The sequence below is a fragment of the Lactuca sativa genome, chromosome 9 (genome assembly GCF_002870075.4).
Source record: "Lactuca sativa cultivar Salinas chromosome 9, Lsat_Salinas_v11, whole genome shotgun sequence".
NCBI classification, from domain to species: domain Eukaryota; kingdom Viridiplantae; phylum Streptophyta; class Magnoliopsida; order Asterales; family Asteraceae; genus Lactuca; species Lactuca sativa.
Genome location: NC_056631.2, coordinates 220,818,361 through 220,836,728, shown reverse-complemented (window position 1 = coordinate 220,836,728; position 18,368 = coordinate 220,818,361). Strand labels below are relative to the sequence as shown.

Genomic DNA, 18,368 nt, shown 5'->3' with positions numbered 1-18,368 from the left:
CATACCAACCCCCAAGGTTGAGTATCAGTACGAGAATGTTTCCGAGTAATCCAAGAGAAAAGAGAATGGTCTTCTGTAAACTTCATAACGTTAATTCCTCTAAGTGAGTCGTCATAACCATACTAAATAATGAAAATTTCGCCTGTCTTGGCGTTGTTGGACGCCGGTTTTGATTTTTGATTATAAGGTTTTCGTCACCCTAGACTGGGTTAGTCTAACTGTAGCGAACAACTCAGGTGTGGGGTGTCATCAACGTATAGATCTATACACAAATCCCACCTCTCCCTCCAAGAGACTCTGGTTATAACTACAGGCTACGATCGTACACTTAATAGGTGTTAACCGACAAAACTCATTGGATCCTTAATCGAATTTACGCGAAGAAAGGTATAATCTCATTCCAGGCCCAATGAACCATGTAAGTGAACCACTAAGGCATCGCTAAACATGTAAATCATTTAAATGCCCAAATTGGAATGAAATTATATAACATGGGCCCGAAATATATATATATATATATATATATATATATATATATATATATATATATATATATATATATATATATATATATATATATATATATATATATATATATGAAAGGACAACTAAGGCCCATTTCACATGTAAGGTATTTACAGGCCCAAACAGCACACAAATAGTATCCAAGGTTCGTCGCACATGTTAATGGGTCAATGAGGCCCAATAAACATGTAAATAGTATACAGAACCTATCACACATAAAAATGGGTCACTAAGGCCCAATAACCTAGAAAATGATCAAATTAATCCGTTTGTTAGTTTATCATTGGTTTTGGTTCAAGTATTCACTAAAATAGCATAAAAGCCCACTTTTTGTAAAAGTGACTTTCTTGGCCCAATAAGCCAAAAATTTACAATTAAAGCCCCATTTTCGTAAGAATAACACTTTAGTCTCCATTTTGTTCAAAACTTGTGTTGATGACTAGTTTGTGGTAAAAATAACATTTTAAACCCATTTTTGTCAAAAATGTCATTTTTGGCTTGATTTTTGTCGAAATACACATTTTTCTGGTTTTGGGCTTTTCCGACCTATGTTTTGGAAAATTTGTAGAAAAATCATCGTAAGTCAAAATTTGGATCCGTAAATTCTAGAATTTTGGAAATTTTGTCTACTTTGTTCAAAATTTTTCTCATAATTTTTAATGGCTTCTAACAAGTGTTAAATTGCTCACCTTCACGGCCTGGTCCGAAATTATTTCAAATCTGATAGGCAGTTTTGTAAAATTCGCCAAAAATTGTAGAAAAATCGTATGAAAACTTGAGAGTAGTCATTTTAAAGTTATAAACCTGAACGTTTTGCATGTAAAACAATTTTGAAAAATATTATCATTAAGGGGGTCAAAACATTCCGAGATTGGACCAAAACTTTTCTGTCAAGGGCTGTTTTATGAGTTTAATTTATAGATCTTAGAACACAACACTCATTTTTGCTATTTAAAGTGTATAAATACCAGATCTACTAGTTTACATGTATTATATGTGATAACACATATTTTTCTCAAGGTTTTTATGAATATCCAAGGGACAAACTTAATGTTCTTAGCATATTTTTAGTTTTATGAAGTAAACAACACAAAATCACCAAATGGTTCAAGAAAACACACATAATCATGCATATACACATAGATCTACACATAAGACTTGTATTCTCCCCTAAAAACCAAGTAAAAACTGAAAATATGGGGTATGAACTCACCTTGGGGTGATGGATCAGTTTTGATGAAGAAGTGGAAGAAGATTTTTAATCCTAGCAACTTTCTTGAGTAGATATTGAACTTAGATGGTTCAAAGATAATGATTCTTATGGAAGAACCTCTTTGAAAGGATTATAATTCTCGAAAATTTTGAGAGGAAAAGAGAGTAGTTTTCTTGAGAGTGTTGGAAAGGATTTCAAATGAAGTGTGTATGTGTGTGTGTTTGTGATTCTCGCCCAAGGAGAAAAAGGAAAAGGGGAAAGAAAGAATGCATGGAAACATGAGTTCATGCTTTGTTATTTGATGTGCAATAGGCTTGGATAACCACTAAACAAAAATGAGGTGGCTTACTCTCATTTACCCCCTAGTTTCTTTCCTTTTTTTCATATGGGCCGAAATTGGGTTTGGAAAAAGGGGCAATGGATTAATTTGGCCCATTTGTAGCCTTGGTCCGAAACTATAAGGCCCAATAATTATTCTTTGGCCCATTAGGCTCTTAAGGTGGTTCACGGCCCAAGATGGTACAAAGGAATGGGTTTGTGGTCCATTAAGGCTAATTAATTCATTTATGGCCTAACAAGGCCCGTTAGAGATAACTAGTCCATTTTAGGTCCATTAAGGGTAAAATGAACTATTTTAGGCCCATATGGCCCAAAAGTTTGGGTTTTATGAGTGTGGGTCCATTTAGAACCCAATTAGGGTTTTTAAGCCCAAAATAGTTCAAGTTGAAGATTTATTGGTCCATTAGGCCCAATAAGAGAATCCTAGTCCATAGTGAACTTGAGCCAGGATGTCTAGGGTTTTCAACTCATAGATGAACATATGAGATGTATTGTATTAGGTTTTGACATTCATTCAAGAGTTTGGATTCAAATGGACGACGTTGATTGAACATAGGGTATGATATTCACTTAAAGTATAAGCCTTACAATATATGATGTTTTCATGAGAATAGAATTCCCTAGCTAAGATTGCTAGTCGTGACAGATATCAAGCGTCATAAATCAAGCAATTATATCATGCAATTTCTGAAGATCCATATCCTGCAACTAGCATGCAATTCTATCATATCCTCAATTCAAAGAACAAGTATGCGTATTTTGGGGAATACTTTCCTTGGCTCTGGCTGATTGTACACATTGCATCCTCTTTGTTTATCATTTTAGAGTTAAAATTTAAAAATATTTTGCAGATCCTCAATTTGAGCCTGGAACCACACGAGTGTTCATCTAATTCTCTCAAACTAGGGCTCTGATACCAACTTGTAACATCCCAAAAACCATAGTGATTTTTTTTCGAATTCATTTTCATAAAACCATGTAACAATCAACCATTGGTTTCCCAAAATATCATAACAAATCAGAGTATCAAAACATCTCTCAAATCATGAAAATCTGTAGGGTGATGTAAACGTTCAAACCTTTTCCACCCCCGCTTGAAACATTTAAATCCATAACTGTAAGCCAAAGCTTAGCGAGTTCCCCATAATACTCCACATAATAATACAATAATAATTACCATACATGCATATATGGTTTGTTAACCCATGACCTCAATCCAACCATCCAGGGTTTGTTGGCATACCGCCTCAACCCAACCATCCAGGGTTTGTTGTTATATCGCCTCAACCCAACCATCCCAGGTTTTTTGGTCTACCGCATGAAGCAATACCACTTCAACCCAACCATCCAGGTTTTGTTGGCCTCCCGCCTCAACCCAACCACCAATATGTCGTCATATGCAACAGATAAACAATACTCAGCAATTACAAGTAATCAAACATATCTACCAATGTAATAGGTCACTACAACATAACAACATCCTATATACCAAGATACATAGCATAACCTAGTGGGCTGACATTGGTGCCTTTAACCCACGAGTACAATGAGGAAAACTCACCTCAAAGTACAGAAGATAGTTCAACTGATCACTGCTCCAAATACCGGATCTACATGCCACCTATACAACAAACATGGACCAAGCCTCAATCAACTACTCAAATTACTCCATTTGACCTAAATTAAAACTTTGTCAACAGTTAAAGTCAATAATCAATGGTTAATGGTAAAAGTCAACATTCCAAGGTCACTCAGTCAGTCGTCACGTCGTGATCATCTATTGGTCATGTCGTGACCTAATAAAATATAATAGTTATACTTCTTCCATTGTTACATCGTGACACCCAAGTTGTTACGTCGTGACGACACTTTGGACAGAAATAAGGTATAAGCTCTTAATCCATTAAGCCCTTAAATTCAGACCTTCCATAAGTCTTTCTCTATCTTAGAACACCATAAAAATTGTAGATTTTTGGGCATGCATGTCCCACACACAAGCTAGGGAAAAACAAGAAAAGAATGGGTTAGGATCTTATGCAAGGGTCCCAAAACCTAACCATACTTTAGATCCAACACTTATCTCATCAAAGGGACGTCGGTGATCCATAAAGTTGACAACTTTATGGACCCCCGTCACTATATCAATCCTATACATGAAATATGGTGCATAAAAACCTAGATCTAAGCTTACAAAATCATAAAGCATTCTACTTGGAAACTCATAAGGGTCTAAAAGGTGTGAAAATGGATGACGGTGAAGCTTGAATGCTGAGTTGATGCACAAATATCTATCTCTTCTTCTTATTTGCTAGAAAACACCCAAATGGAGCTCAAAATCAACTATAGAGGATTGGGGTTTCAGGGGGGGGGGGGTGTTAGGAGGTGATGGAGGCTGAGGGTGGGATAACCCTAGCCCTCACTTCCTTTAAATATGGGAAAATCCCAAAAACTAGGGTTTGGCTCACAACAGATCTCATGTCGTGACCCATAAGTGGCCGCATCGTGACTCCTAAAGATATTTATGTTTCTTCCAGCGTGGTCATGTCGTGACACATAAGTGCTCACATCGTGACTAGGGTTAAAATCTAAAGATTTCGATCAAAGATTCAAAAAAGTGTTTACCTAGAACTAGGTGTTACACTGGATCACATGGGGGTGAATCGTAAAACATTGACAATATTTTAGTCCAATGTTTGATTATTTAACCTTTTTATGGAATATTTTGCCTATAAATCACTATACTTTCGTTGTTGCAGAGTCATTTGAATTAATGGTTGTTAAGGCATGTCTAATCGTAGCTTTTACTTTAATTGCAGATGACATGTCCTTACTCTAATTTTTGTTTTGACAAAATTACAAAGTTGGTCCCTATGGTTGGAAAATTTTTGTAGTTTTGGACCAAAAAGTTTTGGTGGTGCACGGATGTCCAAAATTGGATCTTTTTATTGGTTGACAATATTCTAAGTTATTATTTAATTTAACTATTTATTTAATTGTCTAAATCATGTAAGTTGTGTTGGGCTTAGTGGATTGGGCCTTTATAAGTGGGCTTAGCCGAGGCCATACGTTGGGCGTAAGCCTGGTGTACGCTAGGCGTAGATGGATCATATGGAACGCGGAGGTATGCACGTATGCGCAACGTACATGGTCAGACTCAAAACCCTAATTTCTAGGGTTCAAGCCTTATATAATTTCATTAAGTCCCAAGTGTTACCCTCCTTATCAACCTCTATTGTCCAAAACTCCTAATATTGAACCCTACAACATCTTGGTGTGTTCTTGACCTTGTGGAGTGTATTTTTGGTAGTTTGGTGCCTTGGAAGGAAGGATAAGAAGTTGGTGAAGAAGAGTTGTTGGAGCTTAATCTTAAAGATCCGGGTTACCATCATCTTTTGGCACTTATTTTAGGTATAAAGCTCAGAACTTGTTGTTTTATAGCTTAGATCTCCTTTGTTTGAGTTTTTGGACCCTTATTGGTCCCATAGATGAGATCTTGTGGATTATTGTCATATCTGAAGCATAGAGTTGCTACTCTTGGTGTTCTTTTGGTCATAAAGTCATAAAGTTTCCATCTTTGAAGCTTATAACCATCGATGCTTGAGTTTGAGTTCATTTTATGGAAGTAGAATATTGTATTTCGGGTTTGGGTTCATTTGGGGCATGCAAAGCCACCAAGTTTATGAATTTTTGGTTTAAGATGTTGCATATGACTCACATCTGTGATTGGAACCCTTAGACTTAAGTATTTAAGAGCTTATTAGAGAAATGGATTAATGAGTGAGTACGCTGGGCGTACAAGCTCGTACGCACAACGTACAATCCATGTAGCGTGTACGCTTAGCGTATAGTTGAGTAAGCCATGCGTACTCAGTGATTGGGCTTTGCGTCTTTTGGTCCTCGGTTGGGCTACTTCTTTGGACATTGTTGTTTTGGGCCTTAGTGGGCCATCTGAAATCGAGCCTTTGGACTAAGGATGTTTATTGGGTCTAGGGGTAAGGCCCATATTAAGGGTTTGGGCCCAATTTGGAAAATTGGGCCATAAATGGGCGTTGGAGGAACAAGTGGTTTTGGGCCTTGGTCTTGGATCATATTAGGTCAGGGCTAAAATGGTCATATTACCCCAAGAATGGATTATTGAATATATAATGGAACCCAAGTGTTAATTGGGTGGTATTGTGAACTGTTAGCTCGAGGAGTCGTTAGTACAGCAACTAGGGATTTATTTAAGTGAGACTCAACATTCGAGGTGAGTTTCCTAACTCAGTTTAGTGGGTCTAAGGCAGCAAATCCAAACCTTGATTGGTGATGTTGATATACTTGTTTTCTGTGTGATACTTGTATATGCTTGTATATGTATGTTTATTGGGCGGAGCCCGTTATGTGAGTGTGGGTGGGCCCCGTTATGCGAGTGTGGGTGAGACCCATATCTCATTGGGCGGGGCCCGTTATATGATATGTATGGTATGCGGTATATTGGGGAACTTACTAAACTTTGTGCTTACTATTTTTAGTTTATGTTTCAGGTACTTCCGGTTCCAAGGGGAAGAGCTCGGGTTGACTACATCACACACACCATATGGATTCTGTTTATGGGACATACTCTGAGTTTTATGATGTTGACGTACCTATTTTATTGGGTTGTATGAACAATGTTTTGGAATACTGTTTTTACTTAATTCAAAAATGAAATTTTTGGGTCATAATTTTTGGGATATTACATTAAATTGGGGGGGGGGGGGGGGGGGGTATTGATTTTTCAAGATCAGAAGGGCTTAAATCAAACAACTACCAATTATCACTATTAAACTAAGCAAATAAAACAATTCAAATTAAATATTAAATAGTACTTTCATTAGATATGAATCCCCCATTTTCCCTATGGTTGATTTCTTATTAAATTACTATTGTTGGTTACCAAATTATTAAGTAACTAGTTATTATGATCAAATTCGTAGTTGTTATCAATTTATGACTTACAATGTTATGATCAGACACAAGTAAACACGAAATTGATATAAATATGAATTTGGCTATGCAAGATAAATCTAATAGTTAGTTTCCTATGATCAAGTCAAGCAACCAATCACAAATTATGGATAAATTATGCTCTCTAAAACTGTTAAAGTTATTTGCTTTAATTACCCAATCTAAGATTTGTTCAACCCTAGCTCTAGCAATTTAATGATCATAAACCAAAAGTTAATCAAGTTCATGCATAGAGAATTATCATCTACTACACAAAACTTATATAAGGCAGTAAAGACTAGAACTAAAACATGTAAGGTTTTGATTTATCAACACTAGAAAAACCAACAATAATTAATCATAAAATTGAAATCAACACATAGTTCAAAGGGTTTATCATCACTAACAAAAGTATAAGGGGTTTAGCCCCTAATCATGGTAAAAACACATAAATAATCCAAATAATGTAGTATTATTCTAGTACTCTTCTTTTCTTGGACTTCAATTGAATTCTCCCCTTCAAATGAGAAAAACAATGTAGTTCTCCCCTTCAAATGAGAAAAAGAAATATCATTAATATAATAGGAGAGAGAGAGAGAGGGGGTTAGGGGTGGGGTGGGGTAGGCTAGGGGATATTTTTTTTTCTATTTTTTTATTGAAAATAATAAAAACTAATTAAAATATTAAAACGAAATTATTTAAGGGTATTTTTGTCATTTAAGGTTGGGTTTGGATCAAAACCATAAAAGATACCAATTATAGAGATCAGAACCACACACCATATTCAAAAATGGACCATTAATGCACCAACAAACCTTTTTGGACCAAAACCAAATAAATTTTGCTAACAATAAGGACCATTTTTGTAATTTTGTCAATTTTATACTCATTATCTTCTTTTTCCACTTCACCTGCATATACTCATTATATTCTTTTTCATTTTATCCACAATCATTCTTTTTCCACTTCACCTACATATACTCATTATATTATTTTTCATTTTATCCACAATCATATAAGCTATAAAAAACTAAAAAACCTATCAATCTCAACTAAAAGACACCACGATGGTATTTTGGATTTGAACAAATGATGCACTTATGTTCAAGTCAAGTAATGGCAATGTTAGGGTTTCATTCAGTTGTGGTCTCACTCCCCAGGTGTAGAATCTAGGGGTATTGAAAATAAATGAAACCGAATAACTAGACAAAACCTAACTATGTCTGGTTCAATTGGTTCGGATTATTCGGTTTTTGGTTTGGTTTTCGGTTAAACCGAATATCTGAAATCTTATTTGGTTTAATTTTCGCTATTTCAACCATTCCGTTAAGCCGAATAAACGGACTAACATTATATATATATATATATATATATATATATATATATATATATATATATATATATATATATATATATATATATATATATATATATATATATATATATATAACTTTCTAACTTTCAATATTCATATCCCAAAATATGTTTTCATATTCCAATTAATAGCTTTCTATCCAATACATTATTGGACATTTTTATTGGTTGGTTGGTTTTGTAAAAAGAAAACGTAACAATAAATACGAATAGAGGATTATTACACCTGTATTTGGATCATGCTAATGTTGTTAAACTTCTTGTATCCTTTTCTAGACCTTTATTCTCATAGGTCTAACATGAGAGTAAATCAAACATATTACTCACTCATTCACTTTATATATTTTGTCTTGCATCTTAGTTATAACTTACACTACATCAATATACAGCATTTAAACTTATTAAAACTTGTCATCACTCGTGAAATTAAATTTCACAAAAACCGTCTAATAACCAAATAATATAAAAATGCTAGGTTTTACACTTTTATCCATGTTTGTTATAAAATATACACTTTACATCCTAACTTTTGTTATTCAGATTTAACCAAAACCTAACCAACTAAACCGCAAAACCAAATAAACCGAACTTTATTTGTTTCGTTTTGGTTAATGTTTAAGAAGTCAAAACTGGTTGAACCGGAGTGAATAAATCGAACGAATAATACCCCTAGTGAAATTCTTGCTGACCAGTTAGTTTCCAATGTAAATACCACTTTATTTGTCACATGATACTGCTTGAGATTTTGGTTTGGGGTAATATGGATGAGGTTGTCGAAAATCAACCCTATAAACTCACGCATTGGTGGATCTAAGGCTTTGAGAGTGGGGGCAGATGCCCCCAATGGGAAAAAAAAATTACGTATGAATATGAATATTTCAAGTATTTTAAATTTGCCCTTTATGTTTTTAAAAATATGCAAAAATACCCCCAACAAAAGAAAAATAATGGAATCACCACTGAATTCACGAAACATTTTACATCATCATAACTCATATTTATTAAAAGTGGGAGAGAGAAATATAGTATTTGCTACCAGCCAAAATCCAAATTCAAAGAAATAAAAATGAAATAAATAAATAAACTGTCTTGTTTATGGGGGAACATATGCTTGATGAGGTCCATTGGTGGGCTCAAAAGTCTTGGTGGAGATTGTTGTATAGGTGGTTGGTGGTAAGTGGTAACATTGATTCTCTAGTTTATACCATAGTGAGCACTGAGCAGTGAAGGTAACGTTGATTATTTTAGAGCTTTGTATTTTTTTTTTTTTGGTTAGAGTTTATGAAATTTTGTATTTTTTATTTGTTGATTCAACTCAATTTGTTTGACACATTAATTATTAAAACAATTTTACTAAATAATAACCGTGTTTTATTTTTGTTACCACAGTCCACATTGTGAGCTTAACGGTTTAGGTGCCAACATTTCTTATGGAATGTTGAGGGTTCAAAACCTAACACACTTGAAATATTTAAAGTGCTTCATGTTTTAACCAGTAGTGAAATCTGTATACAAGTTTATTAAAAAAAAAGTATTAAGGTCTAAATATTTAGAAACTTTGAATTTGTAAGAAAAATAAGAAATATATTGAATTATAGAAATTGAAGTGCTCATTTATCATTTAAATTTAAACAAATAAACAAAAGAAATAATTGGGCTTCAATTTAGCAATTTTGAAATTAGAATAAAATTGTATTAATGAAATTGATATTAATTTATTATTACATTTAAGTATTATATGAAATTTAATAAAATAGAAAAAAATCCATAAAATGACACGTAGAAAAAAAAATTAATTTAAAATAATTATAAAATGAGATATGACAAAATGAATGAGTATTTAACATATGACAAAAATATTTATTTATTAGAGTAGAGAAATGTTAAAACACTGAACCACTCTCAAGGTGGCTTACTTGTGATCATTTGATATGAAGCACTCTAAAATAAAGTTGATACATACAATTATAAGTTAGTCAACAACAATCAGTCCCCTAAAAATTGTTGTAAGGATCTCTCTACCAATAATCTTGGCAAGAACATTCACCTCCCTTAAAATGATGAAACCTACTTCCATCCCTCACCACAATCTCCCTCTCAAACACTTTGGATATAACTTTGGTTATCTCATGACAATCTCCACAAACCCTTAAATTCTTCACTATCCGAATGCATTTTCCACTCCCAATTACCAACAAACCAAATGCAATTGCTAACCTCTCACTATGCTCTTTTATCACATTGATCTTTTCTTCCTCTTCCAAATCATGCAAAACTTGTACAACATTAGGCAAATAACCAGCCTCTAAAACCCTAGTGTTTATCCTATCAAGCATTTTGTAAATCTCCATACTCATATCATGTTCTCTATCTCCCGCAACAAATTGATGGATTTTCCCTTGTGCTTCTATCAAACTCCATCCAGGAATCTTTTTACTATTTCGACCATTTATCATACCTCGTGTTCTTACAACTTCTTCCCATTTATACGACTTTGCATAAATTCCAGATAATTGTACGTAGTTTCCATAGTGATTTGGGTCTAATTGGATTAACTTTTTACCAGTTTCTTCACCAAGTTTTATTAATCCATGTGTTCTACAAGCTCCAAGAACTGTTACCCACAAAACAGGGTCTGGTGGGATTGACATCTTTTCAACTAATTCAATGGCTTCAAGTACTAAACCTTTACGACTTAAAAGATCAACCATGCACCCGTAATGCTCCATTTCAGGGTCAATGTTGTACTTTTCCATCATTAGTTTGAAATAATGACAACCTTTGTCGACTAATCCTGCTTTACTACATGCACTTAATACTCCTATGAAGGTCACATTAACAGGTGTAAGTCCTTTGGTTAAAAACTTTTCAAAAAGATCAATGGCTTCCATGGCTAGTCCATGTATGGCTAATCCACATATCATGACATTCCATGATGAAACATCTTTTATTGGCATTTTGTTGAACAAGTTTCTAGCTTTATCGATGTACCCACATTTAGCATACATGTCAATGAGGCCAGTCTGAATGTGCATTGTCATTGGGAAATTTAATGAATCTATAGTTGAATGAATCATTCTACCTTTTTCAATCAATCCCAATTGAGCGCATGCTGAAAGAACCATCACTAGAATGGATTCATTAGGTGACAATTGAAGATCCATCATTCTTTTGAAAGAGTCTAATGCTTGTTCTAAGTATCCATTCTGCACGTAACCTGTTATCAATGAGCTCCATGATATAACGTCTCTCTCAGGCATTTCATCGAACATCTTCTCTACATTGTCTATCTGTCCAGCCTTTGCATACCCTGCCATCATTACGTTCCATGTAACAAGATCTCGACAGGCTGGGCTCTCATCAAACAAATCTTTCGCGTGTTTAGTCTCATGAGAAGTGAAATACAAATGAATCAGTGCGTTTCTAATATACACGTTAACAAAAAACCCAAGCTTTATGACATGAGCTTGGATCTGAGTCCCTTCGATAATTCCCATAAACTTACTACAAGCTTGAAATAAAAAGGGAAATGTATAGTTGTTAGGCTGAAAATGCGCATTTTTACGCATGAAGGAGTAGAGGGAGAGAGCTTGGTGAGGAGATTCGCTCTTGGCGAAGCATCGGATTAGGTTATTGACAGCAAAAAGAGACGGGTTTTGAGTTGAATTGAGAATCGAAAGAGAATACTGAAATGGGGTTGATTGCGACTGAGCTAAAGCGGCAAGGAGTTGGCCTGTGAAATGGCTGTCACCGTCATACCCGGCGGCGATAAGGCGGGCATGGAGTTGTTTGATTTGGTGGAGGGAAGGGTTAGTTGGGAGTGATAAATAGTGGAAAGTGGAAGTTATAGGCGTTGGAAATTGTTTGAAGAGGGAAATCGGCGATTTTAGTATGCCAGTGGACATTAAAGAATAGAAACTTGAAACAGATTTCTCCCAAGAAGAAGCAGTGCAAACATTTCTTTATTTATTATATTGGGTTATGGGTTGTTCATATGTCTCGCAGTCTCGGTTAGATCGATTAGATTAAAGGCTATGTTTGATGTAGTCAGACGTTGACTTTCAGTAGATTAAGACTATGTTTGATACTCAATCAAATTTTAATCAATCAGAACTATTAAACTATTGACATTTTTTTTTTTCGTTTATAGACAGCTAATGTATTAAATAAAATTAGAAAACAAATTTTTATCTATAGCCACCAACCAACTTGCCGACTCACCAAACTCCTCTATACATAAATAAATAAACGTCACATTTAATAAATAAGGCTCTTTTAATGAACTAAAATACTGAAAGCCAACAAGTAATAAAATATAATATCATTTGTCTGAGTATGCAATCATCGATCATCAATAATTGAAACATCACAACGTATTATTCATAAAGATTAAAGATTTCAAATTTCACATATGTTGCATAAATATAGTCGTACATTCAACAGTACACAAATTAGAGTCAAAAGGTACTTTGCACACTTTGAAATTACATAAATAGACATATAAAATAAACAGTACTTATACATTTATTACTTTTCCAACGCACACCTTAAAGAAAAGAAGAAAAAAAGAACTTAAAACAACACAAAACACAGTCGAAAGTTCAAACACTAGAAACATAAAACACCAAATCTATAAATTAAACCCAAAGAGATCTATCCATCTCTCTTTCTATGTTCTCTCAGAAGTCGAACACCCACCATGATTATTATTATTATTATCCAAAAAACGAACCACAACTATCGTAATATTATCAGCACTACCCCTCTGTGAAGCCTCCATCATCAACCTATTCGCTGCCTCTTCAGGGCTCTCAATCGGTTTCACCATAGCCACAGCTTCATCATTTGTCACAACATCCCAAAGTCCATCACTCGCCAAAATCAAAAACTCAAGCGAATTGTCAACTTTCTCCTCTTGAATCTCCGGATCCGCCACCACGTATTGTTTTAAGAGTTTATCACCAAACGCCCGCGACACTGCGAGCACCCCACCCACCCGCCATGTCCCCGCCCACATCACGAACCCGCCCGCATCCTCGATGCGCTGGCGTTCATCGGTTTGGTCGGGCTTGTGGTCCCGAGAAACCGCGAACGCCTTCCCGCCGCGGGAAATAACCGCGCGGGAATCGCCCACGTTGGCGACCAGTAACCGGTCGCCAACGAGGATGGCCGTGGACGCGGTGGATCCTGCGTCACGGTTCTGGTTGTTTTCGGATTTGAGAAACTCGGTATCCGTGTGGGAGTAGGCTTCTGCTATGGCGGCTTTGGTGTCGGAGATGAATTTCGGGTGTTTGATTAGGTTGGTGAAGAGGTGTTGTTTCACGTATTCTGCCGCCCGTGCGCCGCCATGGCCGTCGAAGACGCCGAAGAGACCGACGGTTTCACCGTCAACACCGTCGATTCTTGCCTCGTAGAAATCTTCCATTGATGAGCGCTTTCCGGGTGAGCTGGCGAATCCGTAGCTGAATTTTGAGTCTTGGCTTAGACCGCCACCACTCACCGGTGACTCACCGTTGGGTTGACCCGCGATGGCGGATGATACGGATGAATTGAGGTATCCCATGTTGAGTTTCAAATCAAATTTCCTATAAAAGAGATGCAAAATAAAATCGAGTTAATACATTTATGTAGTTGCTGCAAACTGTTTATTCTTTCAGCAACCCCGAGACTAGTCTACACTGTCATAAAAGCATCGTGTTAGATATAAATCAAATACAAGTAAAGTGTCCAGAGAAAGCTCAATCCACATTAACTGAAACTCATACACTATAAAAATTGACTATTTCTGCAAGTATTTCCAATCCCCAAATTGGTAGTGAATTAAATAGGAACAACCGAAAGAAAATGAATTCTACATCGAATGATCTAAATTTTGACCTTGAAATTTGATCAAACGCTAAGAATATAAACCAAAAAGATGTTAAGATCAAACCGCGTATTATGTTTGCATTTCTGGAAGAACAGGATATGAAATCATAAGTCAACCAAAGGGCATCTTATGATTAATTTTTATACTTTGAAAAAGAGGAGTATCTAAGATTGATGATGAAACATGAAAATGATAAACACGATTTGGATCAAAATTTTGACTCTTGGTCAAAATTAGGTTTTTGGATGTATTCAAGATAATTAAAGCTCCTCGTAACAACATATCGACAACGATACGACAGATTTTGTTTCTATAAACCGACTTAGTATGCAAATTCAACGAACGAGCTTAAGATTACGGATAAAACTTCAGAAATTACCAATTCTGAGATCACGCAACTTCGTTCGTTGATTAATCAAGAGTGAATCTGAAAAAAAAAAAAGATCGGAAATTTATAAGATCAGAATCAAAAACAATAAGAACAATATATGTATATATAGATAGAAATTTCTCACCTGGTAGCACCAAACGCGGTTGAGATCTGATCCTAACAATCGAAGTGAAGATGATTGATTAGATTCAAGAAGATCCAAGAAATATCTCTGGAGCTAGGTCAAAAAGTTGACATTTTGACTTTTGCATTTGCTCGTCTTCTCATAAACGGGGCACCAATCCAAGATCCACTATATACTCTCAAATGAACATTTGCCCCCTTCATCTTCAACAATTGTTTTGATTAGACCTTGTAGTTTTCATAAATTTTAAATAAGCATAATGACTGGGTTTTCTTTTCATCATTACTATTTAATTGTGTGCATGGAAGTTTACCGAACTATAAAAACATTTCTTGAAGCATCTTGCCAGTATTCGGCAAAAATCCTAGAGGTCTTGATGGCTAGATTTGTTAAGTCTAACAATTAAACAATATGATTTTCATGATCAAACGACCGTTGGTTGTATATTGGGACATAAAAATTTGTTTTGTCTTTTATAATTTAATAGTATTGTTTTTCAGGTTTAACAACATGAGAAGATAAGAAATATCAAATCTCGTTAGGTTTTACAATAAAAAATTAATTTTATTGATAACTTACACTATAGAGACTTTAATCTTGAAAAGTTTGAGACTCCATTTATATATCTTTGTTTTTACTTAATAAACATCTGAAAGAATTTTATGTTCTTTTTAGAATTCTTAAAATTCTTCATTTATGTAACGCTTTTAACCTTGCATTTAAAATGTAGGAATCAAAATAATATAAGTTGTTGAAATGTTTCAATAAAGCACTAAATGGTAACAAGATGAAATGAGATCGGTTCAAGTGTTTAGGATAAAAAAAAGAGCCAATATGGTTTACAATTAATACTTAGCTATTTTAACATATCAAATAAGATTGTTTTGGTAAATATGATTTAAAATTGTAACTTTCTTGTGTAATCATATCTCATCAACCATGTAGACGTTGTAGAATGTTGTGGAAAGCAATTCACATGTACATGCTACAATTCAAATGATTGTTCTAAACAATTTGAGTTATACACTAACCAACCTCTCGAAATGCTTTTATGGCATCCAAACTCCAACTACAATAAATGTAAGAATTAGGAACGAGAGTTGCTAGAAATGGTTAGTAGTTTTAAAATACACTTGTAAAAAATCAAACGGATATATTAGTAAATTCACAAAGGTTTGATGGGTGAAGTGTAACCGAGATTCGCAACAACATGATGATTCATGGTTTGCACGTACAATGACAAGTCAACATGCCCTATAAATATGCATTTTAAACGTTTTATCTTTTTTTTTTTAAGAAAAAAGGTAATTACTATCTTTTAGGTTTTCTCGAAAAAAGATTCTTGTGATATATTTTTTCTTTATGTAGGCCTCTCAATATGGTTACAATTTTCCGTTGCCTTAAATTGTTATAACCTTTTGACTTTATGGCAATTGAATCACGTCATATATGATTGCTTTTCACAAATAAATATTCAAAGAAACAATTATATTATAGTCTATTTTTGAATATGAAGTGTTTCACAAAAATGCACATTTTGAACGGTAAATCATATCTTATGTATTATAATAACTCTTTGAATTCGGCAGTCCTAGTCACTGTACCATGAACTAAACTTAGACATTAAATAGAAACGAAAGAGGGTGATGCTTGACACTTTTTAACGAATGGTAAACCTCTGACATGAGTTGGTAGTTCAAGGTCCAAAACCCCAACCATTGAACTTCTGGATTAAATTTGACAATATGTAAATACTTTTGGGTTTTATTAGTCATTTTCCTAACAAACTTTATTCTACCAATTTTTTATCGTCCTTTACGCTTGCACTCCTCCCGGCAAGTTCCAGGAAGACGCTATCAGGACTGACTTTTAAGGGGATTTGTTTTGGTAGACTAAATTATAGAAATGATCTTCCAACTAGTAACTACATAACTACATGTAGATTTCGCCCCTTACTCTTTTAGGAATATATACATCAGGCAAATGTGTCACTGTAAAGACATTAAATGGGTTGATAGGGTTTGATCACCCGTTTAGTTATCGTATCGTTTCAACCTATTAATTTTCGTATTGATTTTGTATCGGGTTTTGGGTTAAGGTTTAGACCTTGTAAAGTTATAAATATATTATGTCGTGTTGAGTTGAAGCATTCTAAAGGTTGAAAAGTAGGACACGAGAAATAGAAAAGAAAAAAAGTAAAACACTGGCGTTGGGAGGTGGAATAACAAAATTCATAAAGAAATCCTACAGCACCATCTCTAAAGATGAACAACACCACCGGTTTGCTTTCCTGAAAAAATTACTTCACGATGCAGCTGTTGACGACCAATCAATTGAAGACAATCTGGACTTCATGCTTGCCAGTCTCCATAAACGAATACAACTTTACAAATGTATAATCAACAATGAAGATATGTAATGTAAACAACATCTTAACTGTAAACTACATGTATCGTCATGTATTTTCAACTACCATAATAGATTGTGATCGTGCAAGTAAAAAGTTCCAATCCCGCAACGCGGGTTTCTTCACTAGTTTTTACTAAATGCTAAATTTTAAACTTCAAATCCTAAGCACTAAATCATAAATGTGAAACACGAAACCTTATACCCTAAAAAATAATTAACTTATACACTACATATTTTTTGTAATATGACATGTTTCTAAAACAAAGCTATTCGTCTAAAGGGAATTATCCGTTAAATGAAAACTATCTAATGCCCGACAAATAAAATTTAATTTACGAAAATCAAACATCTGATGGAAAAATGGTGCCGTCAAAAACTTCAAACCAGACATTTCAGACATAAATATAAATATTTCTTTGGTTAAAAAAAAAAAGATTAAAAAAAAAACTCTGAAATTTGATGATCAAATCTGAAATGAGGCATTCGGTAGTAAATGAACATTTGTCAAAAACTGAAAAAATTGGTATTTTTTTTAAAACACATTTATATTAGTTAGTTTATTTCAATTCACATGTTAATAAAAAATTATTAGTAAACCCTCACGAACAATTCACCATACCGAATCCAAGATTGGATTCCCGGACCAATCAAAAATTCCTTTATTTATCCTTCTTTTCTGTTCTTTCTTTTCTATAACCTACCTTAGGTCTTCCGTATAGAACCATCAAATGAAGTATCCTCGTCCGTTTCCATTTCCATTAACTACAAAACGCCAACAAAAAATACAAGCGAAGTGGAAAAAGAGAGGAATTAGGTTGTAAATTTGAATGATCCAATTTTATTTGGAAGACAAAGAAGTATGAGAAAGAGGAGTCGCGGGAGAAAAGATGGAATATTCTATCAACTTCACTATTTTAGTTATTTTCATTTTATTTTAGTTTAGTGTTTGTTCTTTCTTCGACAGAATCCTGAAAAAAAGAGGGGAAACCCCTTCGGAATTAAATTATGATCTCTGTCCCTTCTTTCATTTCACATAAAATGGAGAGGTGAATTGATGTACTTATTGGATCCGTCGGGACTGACGGGGCTCGAACCCGCAACGTCCGCCTTGACAGGGCGGTGCTCTTGCCTATTGAACTACAATCCCAGGGAAATAAGA

The 18,368-nt window shown here is 34.6% G+C and overlaps 2 protein-coding genes across 2 annotated transcripts; both read right to left on the bottom strand.

The window, feature by feature from the left end:
- Nucleotides 1-10,262: 10,262 nt before the first annotated feature.
- On the bottom strand, nt 10,263-12,483 carry LOC111883978 (pentatricopeptide repeat-containing protein At3g62890). The gene has a single exon (XM_023880310.3). The coding sequence runs from the start codon at nt 12,319-12,321 to the stop codon at nt 10,435-10,437; it is 1,887 nt and encodes a 628-aa protein (XP_023736078.1). The 5' UTR covers nt 12,322-12,483; the 3' UTR covers nt 10,263-10,434.
- Nucleotides 12,484-12,867: 384 nt separating this feature from the next.
- Nucleotides 12,868-14,958, bottom strand: LOC111883963 (probable protein phosphatase 2C 59). The gene is made up of 3 exons (XM_023880289.3): nt 14,801-14,958; nt 14,665-14,712; nt 12,868-14,001 (listed from the first exon to the last, which is right to left on the bottom strand). Exon 3 carries the CDS (start codon nt 13,977-13,979, stop codon nt 13,086-13,088), a length of 894 nt encoding a protein of 297 aa, XP_023736057.1. The 5' UTR covers nt 13,980-14,001; nt 14,665-14,712; nt 14,801-14,958; the 3' UTR covers nt 12,868-13,085.
- Between the last annotated feature and the right edge of the window lie 3,410 nt (nt 14,959-18,368).

Bases quoted from the DNA above. Each gene is read 5' to 3' on its own strand.
- LOC111883978 (XM_023880310.3), bottom strand. From the start codon at position 12,321: ATGTCCACTGGCATACTAAAATCGCCGATTTCCCTCTTCAAACAATTT.
- LOC111883963 (XM_023880289.3), bottom strand. From the start codon at position 13,979: ATGGGATACCTCAATTCATCCGTATCATCCGCCATCGCGGGTCAACCC.